Genomic DNA, 19,617 nt, shown 5'->3' with positions numbered 1-19,617 from the left:
TGTTGGCTCCTCAACCACTTGTTGTAGAGATAATCCCAGTAGGGAATTTAGAATATCTGTACTCCTGGCAGAACTAACTATTTTGGTTTTCCAGTTTATATCAGGAAGATTGAAGTCCCCCATAATGATAACTTCTCGTTTCAAAGTCATTTTAGTTATTTCCTCAACTAGTAGATCATCTAATTCTTAAATTTGGCCAGGTGGTCTATATATCACACCTACACGAGTTACTGCATGATTACCAAACTGCAACGTATCCCAAACTGACTCTGTGGTTGCCTCACTAACTTGTATTAGGTTAGATTTTATGCTATCTTTCACATATGGGGCATCTCCTCCTCCTTTCTTGCCTTCTCTGTCTCTTCTGTATAAAGAGTACCCTGGTATGGTTATGTCCCAGTCATTACTTTTATTAAAACATGTCTCAGTAACAGCCACTAAGATGCCATTATTGACCCAAGTTCTTTGATTTTATTACCTAAACTGTGAGCATTTGTAGACAGGACTCTGAGCTTGTCATTTCTTAACCTCTGTGCTACTGACATGTTGTGGCATTGTTTCGGGGGGGGGGGGGGCAATTGGATTCATGGATTATCACTCTTTCTTCCCCCCCCCCCCCCCTTTCTAGTTTAAATACTCCTTAGCAAATTCTTGGACTTGTTCACGAAGTACATTCGTTCCCTTGAAAGAAAGATGCAAACCATCTTTTTTGTACAGTTCCTTTCTATTCCAAGTAGAGCTACCATGAGACACAAAGCCATTTGTTATGCACGTCCTGGTGTAACCATCTTCAGAGGCTACGTCAATTTCTGTTCCTTGTTATCTGAGGTAAAAAAAAATGGATATTGCAGCTCACAATTAACTACCCGAGGTATATTATGGTTATACACTTATACCTTAGGTGGTAGAAATGAAATTTATAAAAAAAAAAAAAAAAAAAAAATAGCAATTACCATAAACCTCAGGAATATACCAGGGTTACAGGTACATGATGAATGATTGTATAAGAGACCGTGCTTCAATTAGAAACTAAAGCTCCCAATTTGGGCATTTCAGTGGCCCCTTCAGTAAAACCCCCAACTAATAAAACTAATGACTCTCAAATTTGGCTAGATATGAAAGGTTTTTTCCATTGTGGTTTATGTTCTAATTGCATGAAAACAAAAGGTCCCAAGAAAACAACAGATATTGTTTCATATACTGATAAGGATGACCTATATGAGTTTGATTACTGATCAATTGATAACTGATATTAAAAATAGAGATATATGCTAATATGCTGCAGAAAAACAATTTTCCTTATGAGACATTTCAGATTTCTATTTGCTTGTGACTAAGATGAAGACCATAGACAAGGCCAAAAGAAGCAAGATAAGAAGTCAAAAGACTAAATATTTGAAGAGATATAGACTGTACAGAAGGACAGAGAAATCCGGAATTTTCCGATAGAAGAGTGAGAGGGACACATAAGTGAACTATGAACAAGAAAGAAATGAATGCTTAAATATGCTATTATATAAATATATATATATATATATATATATATATATACACACACACACACACAGACGCAATACTCAAATAACCAATCAAATATAACATGATGATTTTGACGTGATAACTAACCTCCCCTTTTTGTCACTTGTAAAAACCAATTTACTTCCGTTTAATATACAGAACTCACAGAACTCTTTGGGACAGCTCCTGAGCTTCCTGCTGAGAAAGAGTTTTGTACCAACTTTTTGTCTGGTGTATATTTGTACCAACTTTTTGTCTGGTGTAAATTTCAACACTCAGCAGTCATGCATTTTAAGACCTAAACCGCAGCCAACCTTGACAACACTAACAATTTTAGGTGGACAATAGAAGACTGTATATCCTGCAACACTAATGGAGTTCTCTATGTAATCGAGTGTAGCTGTAAAAAAAAAAAAAAAACAGTACATAGGTAGAACTAAGATCATTAAAAAGCCGAATAGTGGAACATCTAAAACAATATAAAAAAAATGGCAATTTAAAACATCCTTTATCAGCTAATTTTTTTACTGTACATAAAGAATTAACCAATTTATCCTTTACTGGTATACAAATAGTTAAAAAAGACTGGGGAGGTGGCAGCTATATAGTCAAGATGTTGAAGTCCGAAAGCAAGAAAATTTACGAATTTGACACTCTAGAACCTACGGCTTTAAATGCAAACTTAAAATTATTTGGTTTTCTGTATGGGGTCCACAGTATTCTAGTGCCCGTCTCTGACATATAAGCATACAGCCACTGGGATACATCTTTCACTGTTCTCCGTGACAATTTTATTTATATCATCCTGGAGTGACAGTTTTGTGCGGACATAATGTATATATGTCTGGTTTTCATTTTTATTTCTAATCTTATGTATTTTTATTGTATTTTATTTTTATCTCTATTTTTCTTTTCATTCTATTTCTATCTTATCTGTATAATTTCAAATTTTCTCATGTATTTTTTGCTATATTTGCATTCATTATATCCTATCTGCCATATACTGTTATATTTTCCAATGTATTGTTATATTTATTATATCATGTCTTGCGAATCTTTGTCCCATTTAGTGAACTTAGGCTGCTTTATATATATATCAATGTGTTTAATTTTAATGTATTTTTTTGTATTCCTGTTTATTTTAGTGTCACAATGTGTATTAGGACCTAGAATTTGTAAGAACAGTCCAGCTAATCCATTTCTGATATTATTTATTCCAATTTGACCAATTTGTTCCACCTGTTGTATTTGTCTGAATTGAGACCATGCGTATATAAAAAGGACACTCTATTTGTCAATGCATCTACCGTGTTTCCCCGAAAATAAACCCTACCCCGAAAGTAAGCCCTAGCAGGATTATGGGGTAGGACTGCAATAAGCCCTACCCTGAAAATAAGACCTAGTCCAGGGGTAATCTACTGGCGGACCGCGGTCCAGATGCGGACCGCGGCCGCCAGTAATGCACACAGAAAAATGCACGGTACTGAGGAAAGGGTTGTTTAATTAGTATCCTGAAATGCATTTAGATTTAATAATACAGACGCACTGCTACTCTTACCATATCCAGCAATAAGTTTGGTCCAGTTATCTATTTGGACTTCACCTGGCGATCCTGGGATCACTGCCGACGTCAGACGCTTAAACCACGAGGATCTTGCATACTGCTGTACATGCTGCTTCTATCTTCCCAAGTGCCGCACCAACTTGTTCCACTGCTGCCGGGACCACAGTGCAAGCCTGTACTTCTGTCAATCTCTGCCGGACCTGACACTGTTCCATCTGCCTGAGCTCCAATTACTTGCAGTAATCACGGGGTCCCTGCTTACAGACCAGCCACAGTAGCGCTAGTCAGCGCATATATAATGCAATATTGGTTTTAAAAAGCGCAGCTCTACCAAATCAGATATGACGACATCTGAATTTGCAGGTAATACCTGTCTATAATGGCATTAGATGCCTGCCATTATCCTATACAGGTGAAACTCTGCAATATCATGAACCTTATATAATTACCAGATCACTTAACTTACTAAATGCTGGATTAAATTGTAGCAGTGTGTATTATATTGTTTTAATTTAAATCCTGCCACAAGGGCCCTGTGACAGGACTCACAATTTTATATCTAATTATATGGTTTTAATAAATCAGTTTCTAATTGAAGCAGGGTCTCTTATACAATCATTCACCATGTACCTGTAACCCTGGTATTATCCTTAAGGCTTATGGTAACAACAATGTTTTATTCATTTCTTGTTATCTGGCCTGGCACCTTGGAAGGTGCTGCATTGTTTGTTTTCTTTTTGTTTGTTACCCAAAAATTTTTTATAGATAAAACCTTTACAAACTAAAATAAATCAGCTACCTCCCAGTGAACAAGTGTCGAATGACCCGACATCATCTAACTACTCTGAGGAATGCTATAAGTGTATAGCTGCAAAACCAATGGTGGCCAGTGCTTTCATACATACAAAAAGCTAAGACACCTTTCATATCCATATGCTTTGCTCCTCTATAGGTCCTAGAGGTCACAGAGTGATGTACATGTACACACTGTGCCCGCTAAAAAGTAAACTCAGGAACTGTGCTTGCTTCAATGCCAGTGAAAAATGGCTTATAGCAGCCAGGACTCAACACTAATGCCAGGCAAAGTGATCAAGCCATTGTTAGGCATTAACCCTTTAGATTCGGCAGTCAAAGTATCGCGGGATCTAAATTAGTTAGAAATTTGTGCCAGTTGGCGCTGGTGGCTGATCAGTACCTCCGCGGTGAAAACATGCTGTCCCGATCAGCTGATAGACGGAGGATCCCTACCTGCCTCGATGCCATTGGATCGGTGCTCTGGATACGTAGGCAACCTCAGCAGGCTGTATAAACAGAGTGCCAATAACACTGATCAATGCTATGATATTGCATAGCATTGAACAGTGTTAGCAATCGAAAGATTGTGTGTAATAGCCTAAAGATTGTGTGTAATAGCAGAGTCAGGGTCTCATCCAGAGATTGCAGGAGAGGTCCCAGTGGTCAGACCTCCTGAGGGTAGGGGATAAATAAATTTTAAATTCTCCTTTAAGATCTTTAAATAGAAAATTAGATATTTTTTACATTTTCTGAGACCAGTTGATTTGGAAAAATATTTCTTGCCTCAAAGTCCCTGTTTAAGGAGTCAAATTGGTGAAGACATAGGGGTACATTTATCATTGGTGCTTTGGTAAGCGAGTTCTGAAGTTATTTTCTTCTTTTGCTTTAGTTTTTTTTTTTTTTCTTTTCAATTGTTTTTTTATTATATATTCAAGAAGTGAACGAGTAAACAGTCAAACACATTGAATACAGTGTTCATAAGCCGGCATTTACAACATGTTCTAGAAGTTAACAATATAACAAACAAAGGAACAATATGATATAGATGGCAGTAGTAGCCTTTGGCTTTCAGCATTTGTTAAGTACGTGTAGACAATAACAGCTCTAGAGGGGGGACTCTAAAGAATTCAATATATGCATGTACAGGCGTCTTACCCTCAACTTTCTAAAGCCGTGGACATCCTCGGACTCCGCTTCGCTCCCAATGAGATGTGTGGTCGGTTATAACAGATGAAGAGACTCATTACATAATTTAAATAGCGGGTTGGTAATGTCAATGCAGTATAGAGGAAAGGTCAAGTGTAATCAAATTGGCGTGTCCATACATCCCATTGTTTCTTAAAGGTATTCATTTTGTTTTCTTGCCTAGCTAACACTTCCTCAAAGAGTAAGTTATATTTTACCATATGTATAATTTCAGCAATAGTGGGGATTTCTTGTGATCTCCATTTTCTAGCAACGAACAATCTATAGTTGTGAAGGATATGGCAGATCGGGACTCTAATACTGTCAGAAAACCCATCTATCCCTATCATGAGGAGAGCTAGCTCATTGGGGATTATATAAATTGTGGGGGAATGGGTTTGTAAAAGGGACAGCAGGTCGTCTTTAATTTTGGTTAGTTTTGGGCATTTCCAAAAAACGTGTGATAGCGACTAGAGATGAGCGAACTTACAGTAAATTCGATTCGTCACGAACTTCTCGGCTCGGCAGTTGATGACTTTTCCTGCATAAATTAGTTCAGCTTTCAGGTGCTCCCGTGAGCTGGAAAAGGTGGATACAGTCCAAGGAGAGACTTTCCTAGGACTGTATCCACCTTTTCCAGCCCACCGGAAAGCTGAACTAATTTATGCAGGATAAGTCATCAACTGCCAAGCTGAGAAGTTTGTGACGAATCAAATTTACTGTAAGTTCGTTCATCTCTAATAGCGACCCAACCATCCCACATCCTCTCTAACAGTTAGGATCTTGATCTGTGTACATAGTCACTAATTTCTTTGGTGTGAAATACCACCGATAATACAATTTCTCCAGCTGCTCGCCGTGTCCAGAGCACCTGGAAAAGCGTTTGCCTACATGGAGGGCTTTTAACCACATTGAGATCGGAAACATTCTCCCTAGCTCTTCTTCCCATTTCAACATATATTTTGTTTTAGAAGTGTAAGAGTCATTATTGAAGAAGGGATATAATGTACCTAAGCCAGGTTTCTGTCCAATGGAAACAGAATCTATTAAGTCCGAAAGACACTGTGGAATTTTACACGTGGAGTTATTAAACTTCCTCATGTGTGAGGTTAGTTTATTGTATGTGGCCCTCTCTGAATCCGGGATTGCAAATAATTGTTGGAGCTTCTCAAAGGATTTAATAGAGGATCCCTCCAGAACATCTCCAATATATACAACTCCTAGATCAGTCCACACATCCAAGGAGATATTTTTGATGTAGTTGCATAATGACACAAAGGGGATTCTAAGTGTGGTAAATATTAGATTCATATCCGTTACATTTAAAGCGTCATGCCACAATCCCCTCTAATCTTTATTATGGTTATGGAAACGCTAGCTTCAAAAATCAGAGCGGATTCCTGTGTTGAGGAGATTTCAGTGGGTAAATCTCAACATAAAATCAGCCTTTATGCGGACGATGTCTTACTCTTACTGTCAAACCCACTGAGTTCTTTATCTGCAGTCAGGTCTCATATTCAGGTTTTTGGTAGCCTCACTTACTATAAAATGAATGAATCAAAATCTCTCCTCCTTAACATAAACCTCCCGGATCAAACTGTTACACAGATCTCTTCTAGATTTCCGTATAGGTGGGCTACGTCTTCCATCCCTTACTTAGGCATAAATATCACCAACTCCCATCACACCTTAATAGATGCCAATATCCCCACATTTACCAACTCACTACAACTAGAATTAAACAACATATCCCATAAATACTGCAGCTGGCTTGGGCGAAAGGTGCTGTTTAAAATGCTCTACCTACCTAAAATTTTATATTTTTTTCATAACTATCCCTATTAATATCCCTAAAAAATACATCACGAAATTGCAGTCACTAATATCCAAGTTTATTTGGGGAGGGAGTCGACCCAGAGTAGCAGCACAAATTCTCCAAAGATCATCAGCCAATGGAGGATCTGGTGTTCACAATTTATTAGCTTATAGGGCAGCCATAGTGATTAAACCGTCTTTGAGAGGGAGGGCTGAGGCCGATGTCAGGCCTATCTGGGCAGACATTGAGTCTTCGCATTCGAATATCTTAAACTGGAGCAATCTTTGGCTTAACTCATGTAGATCCAGTGCCATGATTAGACCTATCCTGCCAACTACTAAACACTCCTTTTGCTTTAGTTTTGCTTATGTGTGACATATTTATTATACAATCACAGGGGGTTGATAAATTTGGCTCACATAAGCAAAAAACAATAAATCACTTTAGAATACCACTTTTTTAGCACACATAAGCAAAAACCAATAAATAACTTCAGAACACCAATTTGTAACACTATCTCCTCTCTTCTGTGACTTTTTTGCTCTAAATTCAGCTTTGTTAAAATGTGCAATATATAAATAATTTTTATTTTTTTTTACCACTTTTTTCCCCTAAATGTACTAACCTATTTATCATGTTTTTTTTTTTTTCCTTTCAGATCCATGAATGCAGAGGACTGCTACTGATGTGGTGAACTACATCGTTGACCAACTTATTTTTTGGTTTATTATTAATAAAATGGTTAACAAGGGCTTATTCCAAAAAACACTCCCCCACAAGCCTTCGTTAACTATTTTATTAATAGTAAACAAACAAATGTGGGTCATCGACGTAGTACATCAAATCCGAAGAAGTCCACAGGATACACGGAACTGAAATGAGAAAAAAAGAAAAAAGAAAAATTGGTTAGTACATTTATGGCGCCCGTCATAATATTACTTCTGTTTAAAAATCTTAATCCTTCCAGTACTTAGCTGCTGTATGCTCCAGAGGAAGTTATTTTCTTTTTGGATTTCTTTTCTGTCCGACCACAGTAATCTCTGCTGACACCTCTGTCCATGTCAGGAACTGTCCAGAGCAGGAGAGCTTTGCTATGGGGATTTGCTCCTGCTCTGGACAGTTCCTGACATGGACAGAGGTGTCAGCAGAGAGCACTGTGGTCAGACTAAAAAGAAATTCAAAAAGAAAATAACTTCCTGTAGAGCATACAGCAGCTGATAAGTACTGGAAGGATTAAGATTTTTAAATAGAAGTGATTTACAAATCTGTTTAATCCTTTAACTCCTCTGTACTGCTTGGTGCAGACAGCTGTTCTCTGAACGGGCACAAAGTAGTACTACAATTCTCCTTATAAAAAGATGCTCTATAAAACGTTACTATCAACCCCAATATAAAACAGACGTAAATTGATTGTAACAATGTTTATTAAATTAAAACATTTCCGTTGATGCTCAATAGAAGTAAATTTCACATAAATGTACAGGTACACTCCACTTCCCTACTAACTATATCCTGTACAGACCATGACCTTGGAAGGAATCATAACAGAATAATACTAGCTGAGGTCCGGAAGGCAAAGGCGCAGCATAGAGCAACTCATTCACATCAGCTGTTCTTCTCTATGCCAACTCTATCCATTATTGTCCACCCTTCAGCACGGACACCAATTCCCCACTTTCTTTCAACTCCTGTAAAAAGGAAACAACATCAGATTTATAGAGATCAATGGAATTGAGGTAAAGAAATCTAATCCTTTCAGATCTGTATTTAGGAGGTAGGGGACCAGTGCATATTTACACCACATACATCCAGACTGCAGACAATTAGATGTGCTGAAAACCCTAAATGTCTGGTGAGGACTCAAATCCCAACAAGAGGCTGCAAAATGGAAACTAGTTCCGGAACGCCAGGGACTAAATATGAAATACAGACTGTGGAGAGGCACCTTGTGTAAATCCGGGACACATGTTAGTCATTCCCTTATAACCGAGGCTTCCAAAGAGTTATTTGTTTAAAGATGTTCCTTAAAGAGGTACTCCACTGGCCAGGGTTCAGAACATTTAGTTCCAAATGTTGTGTGCGCACTGCAGGGGTCGGCCATGTCCCCTTGTGACATCACACCATGCCCCCTCAATGCAAGTCTATGGGCGTGGTGTGACGTCACAAGGGGGCATGGATGACCCCCCCCCCCCCCCCCCCCCAGTGTTCGGAACTAAATGTTTTGAAGGCTGGACAGTGGAGTACCCCTTTATATCTCCGAGCAGACTGTAGTAATAGTCAAGGCTTTTACTGATGATGGAAAGTGCTGCAATGAATTCTAGATAAAACTTTTTAAATATAAAAGATGTGGTGGCTGCCAAAATAACTGTGGTGGTGTTCCATGAAAGGTCACACGCTACACAGCTTCACCATGTCAGTACTGAGCACAGTCTGCAGCTTTCTTTAAAAGTACCTGTACATCGATGCTGCAGCCAGCAAAGCGGCTTTGCATTCCGTGGCAAGAATGGTACCTTGATAGCGTATCGCTCCAGGGAAAAAGCATAGCGTGCCTTTGATACAGGTAACAGCTGTTACATCTGTTGAACTGACCTACCTAAAAATTTGAGTAACTCTCAGTATATTCCGTTACTAAGGGTGCGTTCACACGGCCGTCTGTCGCCATTTTTTTTTATCCTGGTTTCGGTAAACTGATTAAAAACGGTTTAAAAAAAAGTCCCATTCATGTCAATGGGATATTTTTACAATGCGTTTACATCCGTTTGTACCCGTCTGCACTCATTGCAGTATGCAGTGCAGTATTTTTTCTTCCGTCAAAAAAAAAAAAAACGGAAGAAAAAACGGATACAGTAAATTTTTGGTTTATTAACTGAACAATAACGGATACTAACGCATACAAACAGATACAAACAGATCACATCCATTTGCATCCATTATTGTCCGTAGTTTGTTTTCTTTTAAGTCCGTTTTTATTTTTGACGGGAGAAGAACTAGATGTCTAGATGGCCGTGTGAACGCAGCCTAATCTTAACAGAGCCAGAGTTACAGCCTGTATTACAGTCCAGAGTAGCATTCACAATTTGGCAGCTTCAGAGCTAAAATTATTAATCACCAAGGTTGGATTCTTGGATAAATGTCTTAGCTGTTGTTAACCCACAATAAAGGTGCACCCAAGTTTATCATGGCAATCTACAAGGACTAGCATATCTTGGCCTTAAGGATGGATTTTCTTAATTTTAAATCAATTGTTCACAGATTCCAAGAGGGATAACTTAAGTATTGTTACACTCATGCAGCTGTATGATGATTTTATGCAGTTTTTCTTGGCACAATTTTGGAGTATACATAGTGTAATCCAAAGCATTACTGCCTATGGAGCTCCCAGAGGCAATGGAAACCTATCGTCATCCCCTGTGTGGCACAGTGCTGATGGGTTGACAACTCAGACACAGGGCTGCTATTTGACCGCACAATTTAATAAGTAAAGGGGGTACTCCAGTGGAAATTTTATTTTTTAAATCAACTGGTGCCAGAAAGTTTAAACAGATTTGTACATTAAATCTCTAAAAAAAAAAAATGTAATCCTTCCAGTACCTATCAGCTGCAGTATGCTTCACAAGTTATTTTCTTTTCGGCAACAGTGCTCTCTGCTGACATCTCTGTCCATATTAAGAACTGTCCAGAGCAGCATATGTTTGCTATGGGGATTTTCTCCTACTCTGGACAGTTCTTAAAATGGACAGAGATGTCAGCAGAGAGCTCTGTGTTCCAAAGAGAAAATAATTTTCTCTGTAGTAGTCAGCAGCTAATAAGTATTGGAAGGATTAAGATTTTTTTTAATAGAAGTCATTTACAAATCTGTTTAACTTTCTGGCACCAGTTGATTTAAAAAAAAAAAAAGGAGTATCCCTTTAAACGTCCAAGATGGTGGTAACTCCAATTATGGATCCTGGATGTCATGTCTATTATAGCTGGTTTCTGCTGTTAATTGAGTGGCACATACTGTTTATTGGATGAACCATTGGCTCAATTTGAAGTAAGGGTGTTTTCATGTATTCAGGTATTTAATCACAATGGGGGAGATTTATCAAAACCTGTCCGGAGGGAAAGATGCCCAGTTGCCCATAGCAACCAATCAGATCGCTTCTTTCATTTTGCAGAGGCCTTGTTAAAAATGAAAGAAGAGATCTGATTGGTTGCTATGGGCAACTGGGCAGCTTTACCTCTGGACAGATTTTGATAAATCTCCCCCAATGAGTTGGAAAATCAGGAATGTAAAGTAAATAGTGGACGCAACTAAAGATAAGACAAACTTCTCAGTTTTTATACCAATTCCTGACTTTCTATTCAATAATTGCAATAGAAAAATAAAAAAGCAGAATGGTGCCCACTTGTGAGAAGGGGTTAGAGGCCAGATAAAGAGGTCTGGTGGCCTGAGTCACTTTACCCCAGCACTCACTGCTTTAACCCTTTCATGCTCAATAAATATAGTCATAGGCTACCTTGATGATGTCCAAGCCTCCGATAAGCTCTCCTTTCACATAAAGCTGTGGGTAAGTGGGCCAGTTTGAGTATGTTTTTAATCCTTGCCGAACCTTTAAAAAATAAAAACATAAAATCAATAAGAAAGAGATATTATATAAGTTAAGTTATACCAAGGTATATTAATGTGCAACTAAATAAAGTGATCCTCAGTCCAAGTTGGATATTCTATTAAAGGGGTACTCCGCCCCTGGCATCTTATCCCCTATCCAAAGGATAGGGGATAAGATGTTAGATCGCCACGGTCCCGCTGCTGGGGACCCCGGGGATCGCCACTGCGGCACCCCGCTATCATTACTGCGCAGAGCGAGTTCGCTCTGTGCGTAATGACGGGCGATACAGGGGACGGAGCAGCGTGTTGTCATGGCTCCGCCCCTCATGACATCACGGCCCGTCCCCTTAATGCAAGTCTATGGCATATCCCATAGACTTGTATTGACGGGGGCGTGCCGTGACATCACGAGGGGCGGAGCCGTGACGTAACGATGCTCCGGCCCCTGTATTGCCCGTCCTTACGTGCAGAGCGATCTCACTCTGCGCAGTAATGATAGCAGGGTGCTTCAGCAGCGATTCCCGGGGTCCCCAGCTGCCATAGGGGATAAGATGTCTAGGGGCGGAGTACCCCTTTAATCATTTATTGATAGGCTGTTTCCGGGTGACAAACTGTTCCGAACACTGCAGCCGGCAGCTCGTGACGTCACGCCCCGCCCCTCAATGCAAGTCTATGGGAGGGGGCGTGATGGTTGTCACGCCCCCTCCCATAGACTTACATTGAGGGGGCAGGGTGTGACATCATGAGGGGGCAGGGCTATGACATCACAAGCGGAGTACCCCTTTAAGTCATTTCTGCAGCATATTTATAGATTTTACAACATTATTCACATTGGACAATCAGAGAAATCTCTGCAACAAATGTCATATGTGAACATCGCCTTACAGGGGTTGTCTCATGAAAAACAACTTTTCCCCTACGCACAGGATAGAGGATGAGTGTCTGATCACGCAGACGGCACATGCTTGATTCTCTTCTATGGGAGTGTCGAAGATAATACAGCACTATTCAGAAGACGCTGCTATTCATCCATACTGGTTGTTTACAGAAACCAATGAATTCTATAAACCACCTGTATATCTCAGGCTGTCTAACAGATATACTATTGGGCTGGTTTTAAAGATCTGATGCTTTGTTTTAAAACAAGAACAGGATCTAGCTGAGCTACAGCAGCGCCTCTTGCTTTCCCCTTTGTTTTCATTGATTGACATATAGGGCTGCTAGTTGAGCCCTGGACGTCCATCATACAGGACAGTGTGGGAGACAGAAGAGGCGCTGCTACAGCTCAGCACCACCAGTTTGACTCTTCAGCTATTAACAAAAAAGCCACTTTTATAATTTTACAATCTGTGGTCAGCATAACTAGAAGGTATGGTTCAATTTATCCCCCTAACACGTATCTGTTTGGACCTGGAATAGAGCTGGCAGATTCCCCTTAAAGGGGTACTCTGGCGCTTAGACATCTTATCCCCTATCCAAAGGATAGGGGATAAGATGCCTGATCGCGGGGGTCCTGCCGCTGGGGACCCCAAAGTGATCTTGCACGCCGCACCCCGTTAAAATCAGTCCCCGGAGCATGTTCGCTCCGGGTCCGATTACTGTCGATCACGGGGCCGGAGCGTTGTGAAGTCACGGCTCCGCCCGGCCGTCACGCCCCCTCCCATAGACTTGCATTGAGGGGCGGGACGTTACGTCACAAGGGGGCGGAGTCGTGACGGCACGCTCCTTCGCTCGGGTGGTCGGGGTACGAAGCCTCCAGCGTTGCCGGAAGCCGTTGAGGTGGGTGCTGCAGCAGAAATCCCGGGGATCCCCAGCAGCGGGACCTCCCGCGATCTGACATCTTATCCCCTATCCTTTGGATAGGCGATAAGATGTCTTGGGGTGGAGTACCCCTTTAACTGGATTAGAGGGGCTAGAATAGAAAACATGGCTGCCTTCTTCCAGAAACACCTTCTTAGACCATGAGATGTGTTTAGATTTCCAGCTCAACCATACTGAACCGAACCGGGCTAGGCTGCAACCACACACAACCTGTGCACAGGTACAGCGCCATTTCATGTATTTCTCAAAATGGACAAAGCCTTTAATATAGCTGTTTGGTAGCTATTGCTCCCGACTCCCATCAGAAACACGATAAGGTCATCTGAGAGTGAATGTTACTGCAGAGGGAAACACTGGCAACTTTGGAAGCAGCTTATCCCCCATAGGAACAGACACTAGGGAATTTTTTTTATCCAATATGCCAAACCCTTTATGTTCTTTGGCATCAGCCATTAGGGGAGAGTCAGGAGACCTCCATACACATCAGATCAGTGATCTTCAAACTGTAGCCCTCCAGATGTTGCAAAACTACAATTCCCAGCATGCCCGGACAGCCGTTGGCTGTCCGGGCATGCTGGGAGTTGTAGTTTTGCAACTTCTGGAGGGCCACAGTTTGAAGACGGCTGCATCAGATCATTGTTGCCAACCAGGGTTCCTCCAGCTGTTGCAAATCTATGAATCCCAGCATGCTAGGAGTTGTAGTTTTGCCACATCTGGAGGCAACATGGTTAAGAAACACAGCATTAGATAGTTGTGAATCTTATATGTATGGTCAATTTAGTTTTCCATTAGTACCAGGCATAAAGAATACATTTCCCATTATAAAAAAAAAAAATATCTTAAATAAGGATTAATGGACATTAACATAAAAACAAATGTATCAATGATAATTTCTCACCTCTTCATCCTCCAATATGTCAAAGGTTTCATAATCCACACTGAAAAAAGTAGAGGGGGACAACATTATTACTATATCAAGATGACATTTTATTGTTCCCTGTGAGGAGACATTCTGGGTCAGTAAGTCATCGGCTCTAGGATTTTTCTACTGGGTTTCCTTTTAACTTATTTGTTTTATTTTAATTTAATATCCAATACAGAACAGGACAGTGTAATCTTCAGTACTGCAGCATATTACTGCCTGTCAGCATTTTAGAAACAGGTAAGTTGTTGGGCCCTATAAACAGGGGGCAAATGTGAGGTACCAGTGAGTTAGCAGGGTGAGTACCCTCCCTCTTTCTTATCCAGTGTTGCCAACCAGTGTGCCTCCAATTGATGCAAAACGGAGGGCACATGTGAGGCACCAGTGAACCAATGAGTTGGCAGGGTGAGCACCCTATAACTCAACAGCTTGAGGCACACTGATTGGGACACACTGTTCTCACCACTTAAATGCCATCCACAGTATCTAAGGGGTTAAATGGGCACGTCATTTAAAAAATCTTTGCTATTGCACTCCTTATGGTAAATCAAAAATCTTTTTAATGTACTATGTTTAAAAGGTTTTTTTTTTTTATTTAAAAAGCTGCCACTAGGTGTCTCCCTACTTGCCCAGAGCACATTTCCCCCTATCTCTTGCACAGACTTTGGACTCCTGTGGCCTGGCAGAAGTCCAAAATCAGGAAATGCTGAGGGGGTATGTGTGCAGCCTTATCCAATCATAGCTCATCTCACACTGAACTGCTCTGGGCTGTGTGTAGCAGAGTGAGGGAGGAAGTTCTCCCTTGTATGGCTTCAGATGATATCACAGCCTGCTGGGTAACGTCCCTTTCCAGTCTATGAATCTGACTGAGACTGAGCAGAAAATACAGAGTAATATCAAGGTAGAAAACTAAAAAATAAAGGCAGGGGGTGTGGTTTATCATGATGGGGGGGGGGGGGGGGGTCAGGGAACTGGGAAGCTTATAAAATTTAACAAGATCATGAGAGGTACGCTTTAAATGGTCGGGATCAGCATTTGCTCTGGCCCCACTATAGTGACAGCTGTATAGCGTAGGCTACTGAGTCTGTACTGTACATGTACAGGATGCAGTGCGAGATGGGATAAAGTGGAGTTGTCTAAAAAGGGGAAAAATCCCTATTAGTCACATTTTGTTATGTTTATATAAAACATAGAACTTTTAATATCTGTAAAAAAAAAATTTGTAGTCTGGGTCTAATTTTTACAGAAATAGCGTCACTCTTGTCCATAGGCTGTGCCTGGTTTTACACCTCTTTATCAGCCTTTTCTAACAGGAGTGTTGTTGTTTCTGGAGGGTTCTTCCTTTTTTTTTTTTCTCACTTATACAACACAAGATTAAAAGTAATTCCCTATCCACAAGATAGGGAATAACGAGATGATTGTTGGGCCCCTTAGGCCCCCTCTGATCAAGAGAACAAAGGACAACTGTCACCCAAGTGAATGGAGCAGCAGCATGCGCACTCAGCCACTGCTACATTATTTCTGTATGGGGCTTCCAAACATTCCTATACGCTGCACTAGGTTATATAGAGAAGTCCCATAAAACAGTGAATGGAGGGGTGGCTGAGCATACACATTGCTACTCTATTCACTCAGATGACAACTGACCTCCATTCTCGGGATTGTTGAGGGTCCCAGTGGTTGGACGACCACCGATCAACTTTTTATCAAAGTTGATAGGGGATAAGATGCCTTATCGCGGGGGTCACGCCGCTGGGGACCCCCGCAATCTTTCATACAGCACCCCGCTATCATCAACCTCCGGAGTGAACATCACTCCGGGTCTGATGAATCAGGATCATGGGGCCAGAATATCGTGACATCACGGCTCCGCCCGTGTTACGTCACGCTCCACCCCCTCAATGCAAGCCTATGGGAGGGGGCGTGGCGGCTGCCACGCCCCCTCCCATAGCCTTGCATTGAGGGGGCGGAGCATGACGTCACGATACTTTATCCCAGTGATCGTGATCCATAAGATCTGCAGCGATGTTCGCTCCAGAGGCTGACGATAGCGGGGTGCGGTATGAAAGATTGCGGGGGTCCCCACTGGCGGGACCCCCTCGATCAGGCATCTTATCCCCTATCTTTGGATAGGGGATAAGATGTCTTAGGGCCGGAGTGCCCCTTTAATAAATACAACTTTATTGGGATTGCTAACCTGCAATTCTTAAGACCCTAATACTTTTCAATGCTAAAGGAATTAGATGAGCAACGTAAAATAAATTACAAGCGGATCTAAAAGAGACAAATAACTTCAGGAGGCAAAGATGACATTTCTTCTATAAGTATTATATAAATGCATATTAATGTTTATAGCTTGCAAGCAAATCCTATATCACTTATATAGGCTGGATAGAAAGGAGCTCGGTGTCTACTACGTACCCAGTGTTGTTCAGGATCTCTAGAATCTGTCTGCTAAAGCCACACTTGGCCATCTGAAAAATAAAGAAGGGTTAGAATTTTTTTATTTTTTTTTAACAAGAAAAAAACACATTTAACATTTACACTCAGATTGTATTTATCATACCTGTTTGTTCCCCTTCATGAAAAGGATGACTGGGTCTTTATTAATAAGTGCCTTAAGTCTGAAAAATAAAGGTACATTATTATTTATCTATATCGCTGGCTGCTAGTGCTGCACGTCACACTGCGATCAGCCAATCCGCGGCCGCAATGATGTCTCGCTTCGGCCACTGATAGGCTGAGTGCAGTGTCAAGCAAGGAGCCTGGGCCCCAACTTTTCCCATGTTTCATGACACTGCTCTCAGCCTATCACTGGTCTAGGCAGGACAACGCTCTGGCCGGCGACACGCTGATCGCAGTGCGACGATTTGTGCACACCGAAGCAGAACGAAGACCTGCACCGGAGGACTTTAGTGCTATGTCGGCGCAACAGGGGGAGCGGTGGATAGTGAGTTAAAAAGTTTTTAGTTTTTTTTTTATACTTTTTGCAGCCCAGGCACAATGGGATAAAAAAAAAAAAAAAAAAAAAAAATATATGTGCTACACTACTTCTTTGAAGCGAGGAGCCAAATTTTCAAAATACGTGGCATTACTCTATGACAGTGTTTACCAACCAGGGTGCCTCCAGCTGTTGCAAAACTACAACTTCCAGCCTGCCTGGACAGCCTTCGGCTGTCCAGGCAGGCTGGGAGTTGTAGTCTTGCAACAGCTGGAGGCACCCTGGTTGGGAAACAGTGGCCTAGGGACTTGTACACACACACGCTTGTATTCTTTGCTCTCAGGCTCTGTTGAAGGCTGTCCAAGGCATGCTGGGAGTTGTAGTTTTGCAACCGCTGGAGGCACCCTGGTTGGCAAACACTGGCCTGGGGACTTGTAGACACACGCACTTGTATTCTTTTTTTCTCAGGCTCTCACGAAGGCTGTGCAGAGCATGCTAGCAGTTGTAGTTTTGCAACAGCTGGAGGCACCCTGGTTGGGAAACACTGCCCTATGACATGCCTCCTACTTTCCAGGTATACCAGTGCCTCCTTTCAGAATCAAGTAACACCCCAACCCGCCTTTAAGCCCAATAGAAACTTGCTTGGGTTTATAAATCAGACAGTCATTTACTACAGTTCTATAGCTGCAACATAAATAACCTAACAGGATTAAGCTCAGCCAAACATCATAAAGTTGAAGCTTATTTCCCAAATCTATGTATGATGCATAGTATTTCATGCACTATACTACAGATGAGCTAACATCCTACCTGTCTTCCAGGCTCTGGGCCTTGGGGCACATTGCTTCCAGCTCCCCTGATGCCTCCAGCTCCTAGAGAAGAGACCCCAGGTTAGACATGACAGTGCTATGACGCTCTGTTCTAGCGTGCCTGTCCCGCAGCTCACCTTGACAATGTCCAGTCCTCCCATTAGTTCTCCATTGATGTACAGCTGGGGGTAAGTAGGCCAGTTGGAGAAGGTTTTCAGTCCCTGCCGTACCTCTTCATCGGACAGTATATCAAAGCTTTTAAATTGGACTTTATGTTTGTTAAGAATTTCCAGAATTTGCCGGCTAAATCCTGCAACATAGAAAATGCGGTCTCAGAAGAGGTGGTCTTAGTGTTAAAAACCCACACTAGATCCTGCTGTCACTGTCATTCTTGTTAAAGCTACATAAGGGTCTGTGAGGAGTTTACCCAACCCCCCCTCCCATTCACTTGCTGCCCACCCCTTTATCTAGTTAATCACACACAGGGTCCCACTGCTTGGACTGCAAACACTGAACACTTTACAGTACATCCCACTGATATCAATGAGTCATCCATTACTTTTAATGCACATGCCTGGTACAAAATATATCTGTTCTCCTTTAACCCCTTAAGGACTCAGCCCATTTTGGCCTTAAGGACTCAGACAATTTAACTTTTACGTTTTCATTTTTTCCTCCTCGCCTTCTAAAAATCATAACTCTTTTATATTTTCATCCACAGACTAGTATGAGGGCTTGTTTTTTGCGCGACCAGTTGTCCTTTGTAATGACATCACTCATTATATCATAAAATGTATGGCGCAACCAAAAAACACTATTTTTGTGGGGAAATTAAAACGAAAAACGCAATTTTGCTAATTTTGGAAGGTTTCGTTTTCACGCCGTACAATTTATGGTAAAAATGACGTGTGTTCTTTATTCTGAGGGTCAATACGATTAAAATGATACCCATTATTACATACTTTTATATTATTGTTGTGCTTAAAAAAAAAATCACAAACTTTTTAACCAAATTAGTACTTTTATAATCCCTTTATTTTGATGACCTCTAACTTTTTTTTTTTTTTCGTATAAGCAGCGGTATGGGGGCTCATTTTTTGCGCCATGATCTGTACTTTTTTTATACCACATTTGCATATAAAACTTTTAATACATTTTTTATAATTTTTTTTCTAATAAAATGTATAAAAAAAAGTAGCAATTTTGGACTTTTTTTTTTTTCGTTCACGCCGTTCACCGTACGGGATCATTAAGATTTAATTTTAATAGTTCGGACATTTACGCACGCGGCGATACCAAATATGTCTATAAAATTTATTTTTTACGCTTTTTGGGGGTAAAATAGGAAAAAAACGTACGTTTTACTTTTTTATTGGGGGAGGGGATTTTTCACTTTTTTTTACTTTTACTTTTACATTTTTTTTACATTTTTTTTTACACTTGAATAGTCCCCATAGGGGACTATTCATAGCAATACCATGATTGCTAATACTGATCTGTTCTATGTATAGGACATAGAACAGATCAGTATTATCGGCTATCTTCTGTTCTGGTCTGCTCGATCACAGACCAGAGCAGGAGACGCCGGGAGCCGGACAGAGGCAGATGAGGGGACCTCCGAGCAGCGTTCTGAATGATTGGATCCCCGCAGCAGC

General features: G+C 41.1%; 1 protein-coding gene across 1 annotated transcript in view; it reads right to left on the bottom strand.

Moving 5' to 3' along the window:
• Positions 1–8,284: 8,284 nt before the first annotated feature.
• Positions 8,285–19,617, bottom strand: part of GLRX3 (glutaredoxin 3) — a 47,600-nt gene continuing 36,267 nt past the window's right edge. The window contains exons 5-11 of the mRNA XM_056530009.1: positions 18,100–18,272; positions 17,964–18,025; positions 16,779–16,836; positions 16,634–16,686; positions 14,189–14,228; positions 11,378–11,470; positions 8,285–8,566 (exon numbers count right to left, since the gene is read on the bottom strand). Of these exons, the coding sequence (XP_056385984.1) occupies positions 8,516–8,566; positions 11,378–11,470; positions 14,189–14,228; positions 16,634–16,686; positions 16,779–16,836; positions 17,964–18,025; positions 18,100–18,272 (530 nt within the window). The 3' untranslated portion in view covers positions 8,285–8,515. The remainder of the gene's footprint in view (positions 8,567–11,377; positions 11,471–14,188; positions 14,229–16,633; positions 16,687–16,778; positions 16,837–17,963; positions 18,026–18,099; positions 18,273–19,617) is intronic.

The sequence above is a fragment of the Hyla sarda genome, chromosome 7 (assembly GCF_029499605.1).
Source record: "Hyla sarda isolate aHylSar1 chromosome 7, aHylSar1.hap1, whole genome shotgun sequence".
NCBI classification, from domain to species: domain Eukaryota; kingdom Metazoa; phylum Chordata; class Amphibia; order Anura; family Hylidae; genus Hyla; species Hyla sarda.
This window is presented reverse-complemented; position numbering and strand designations above follow the sequence as displayed.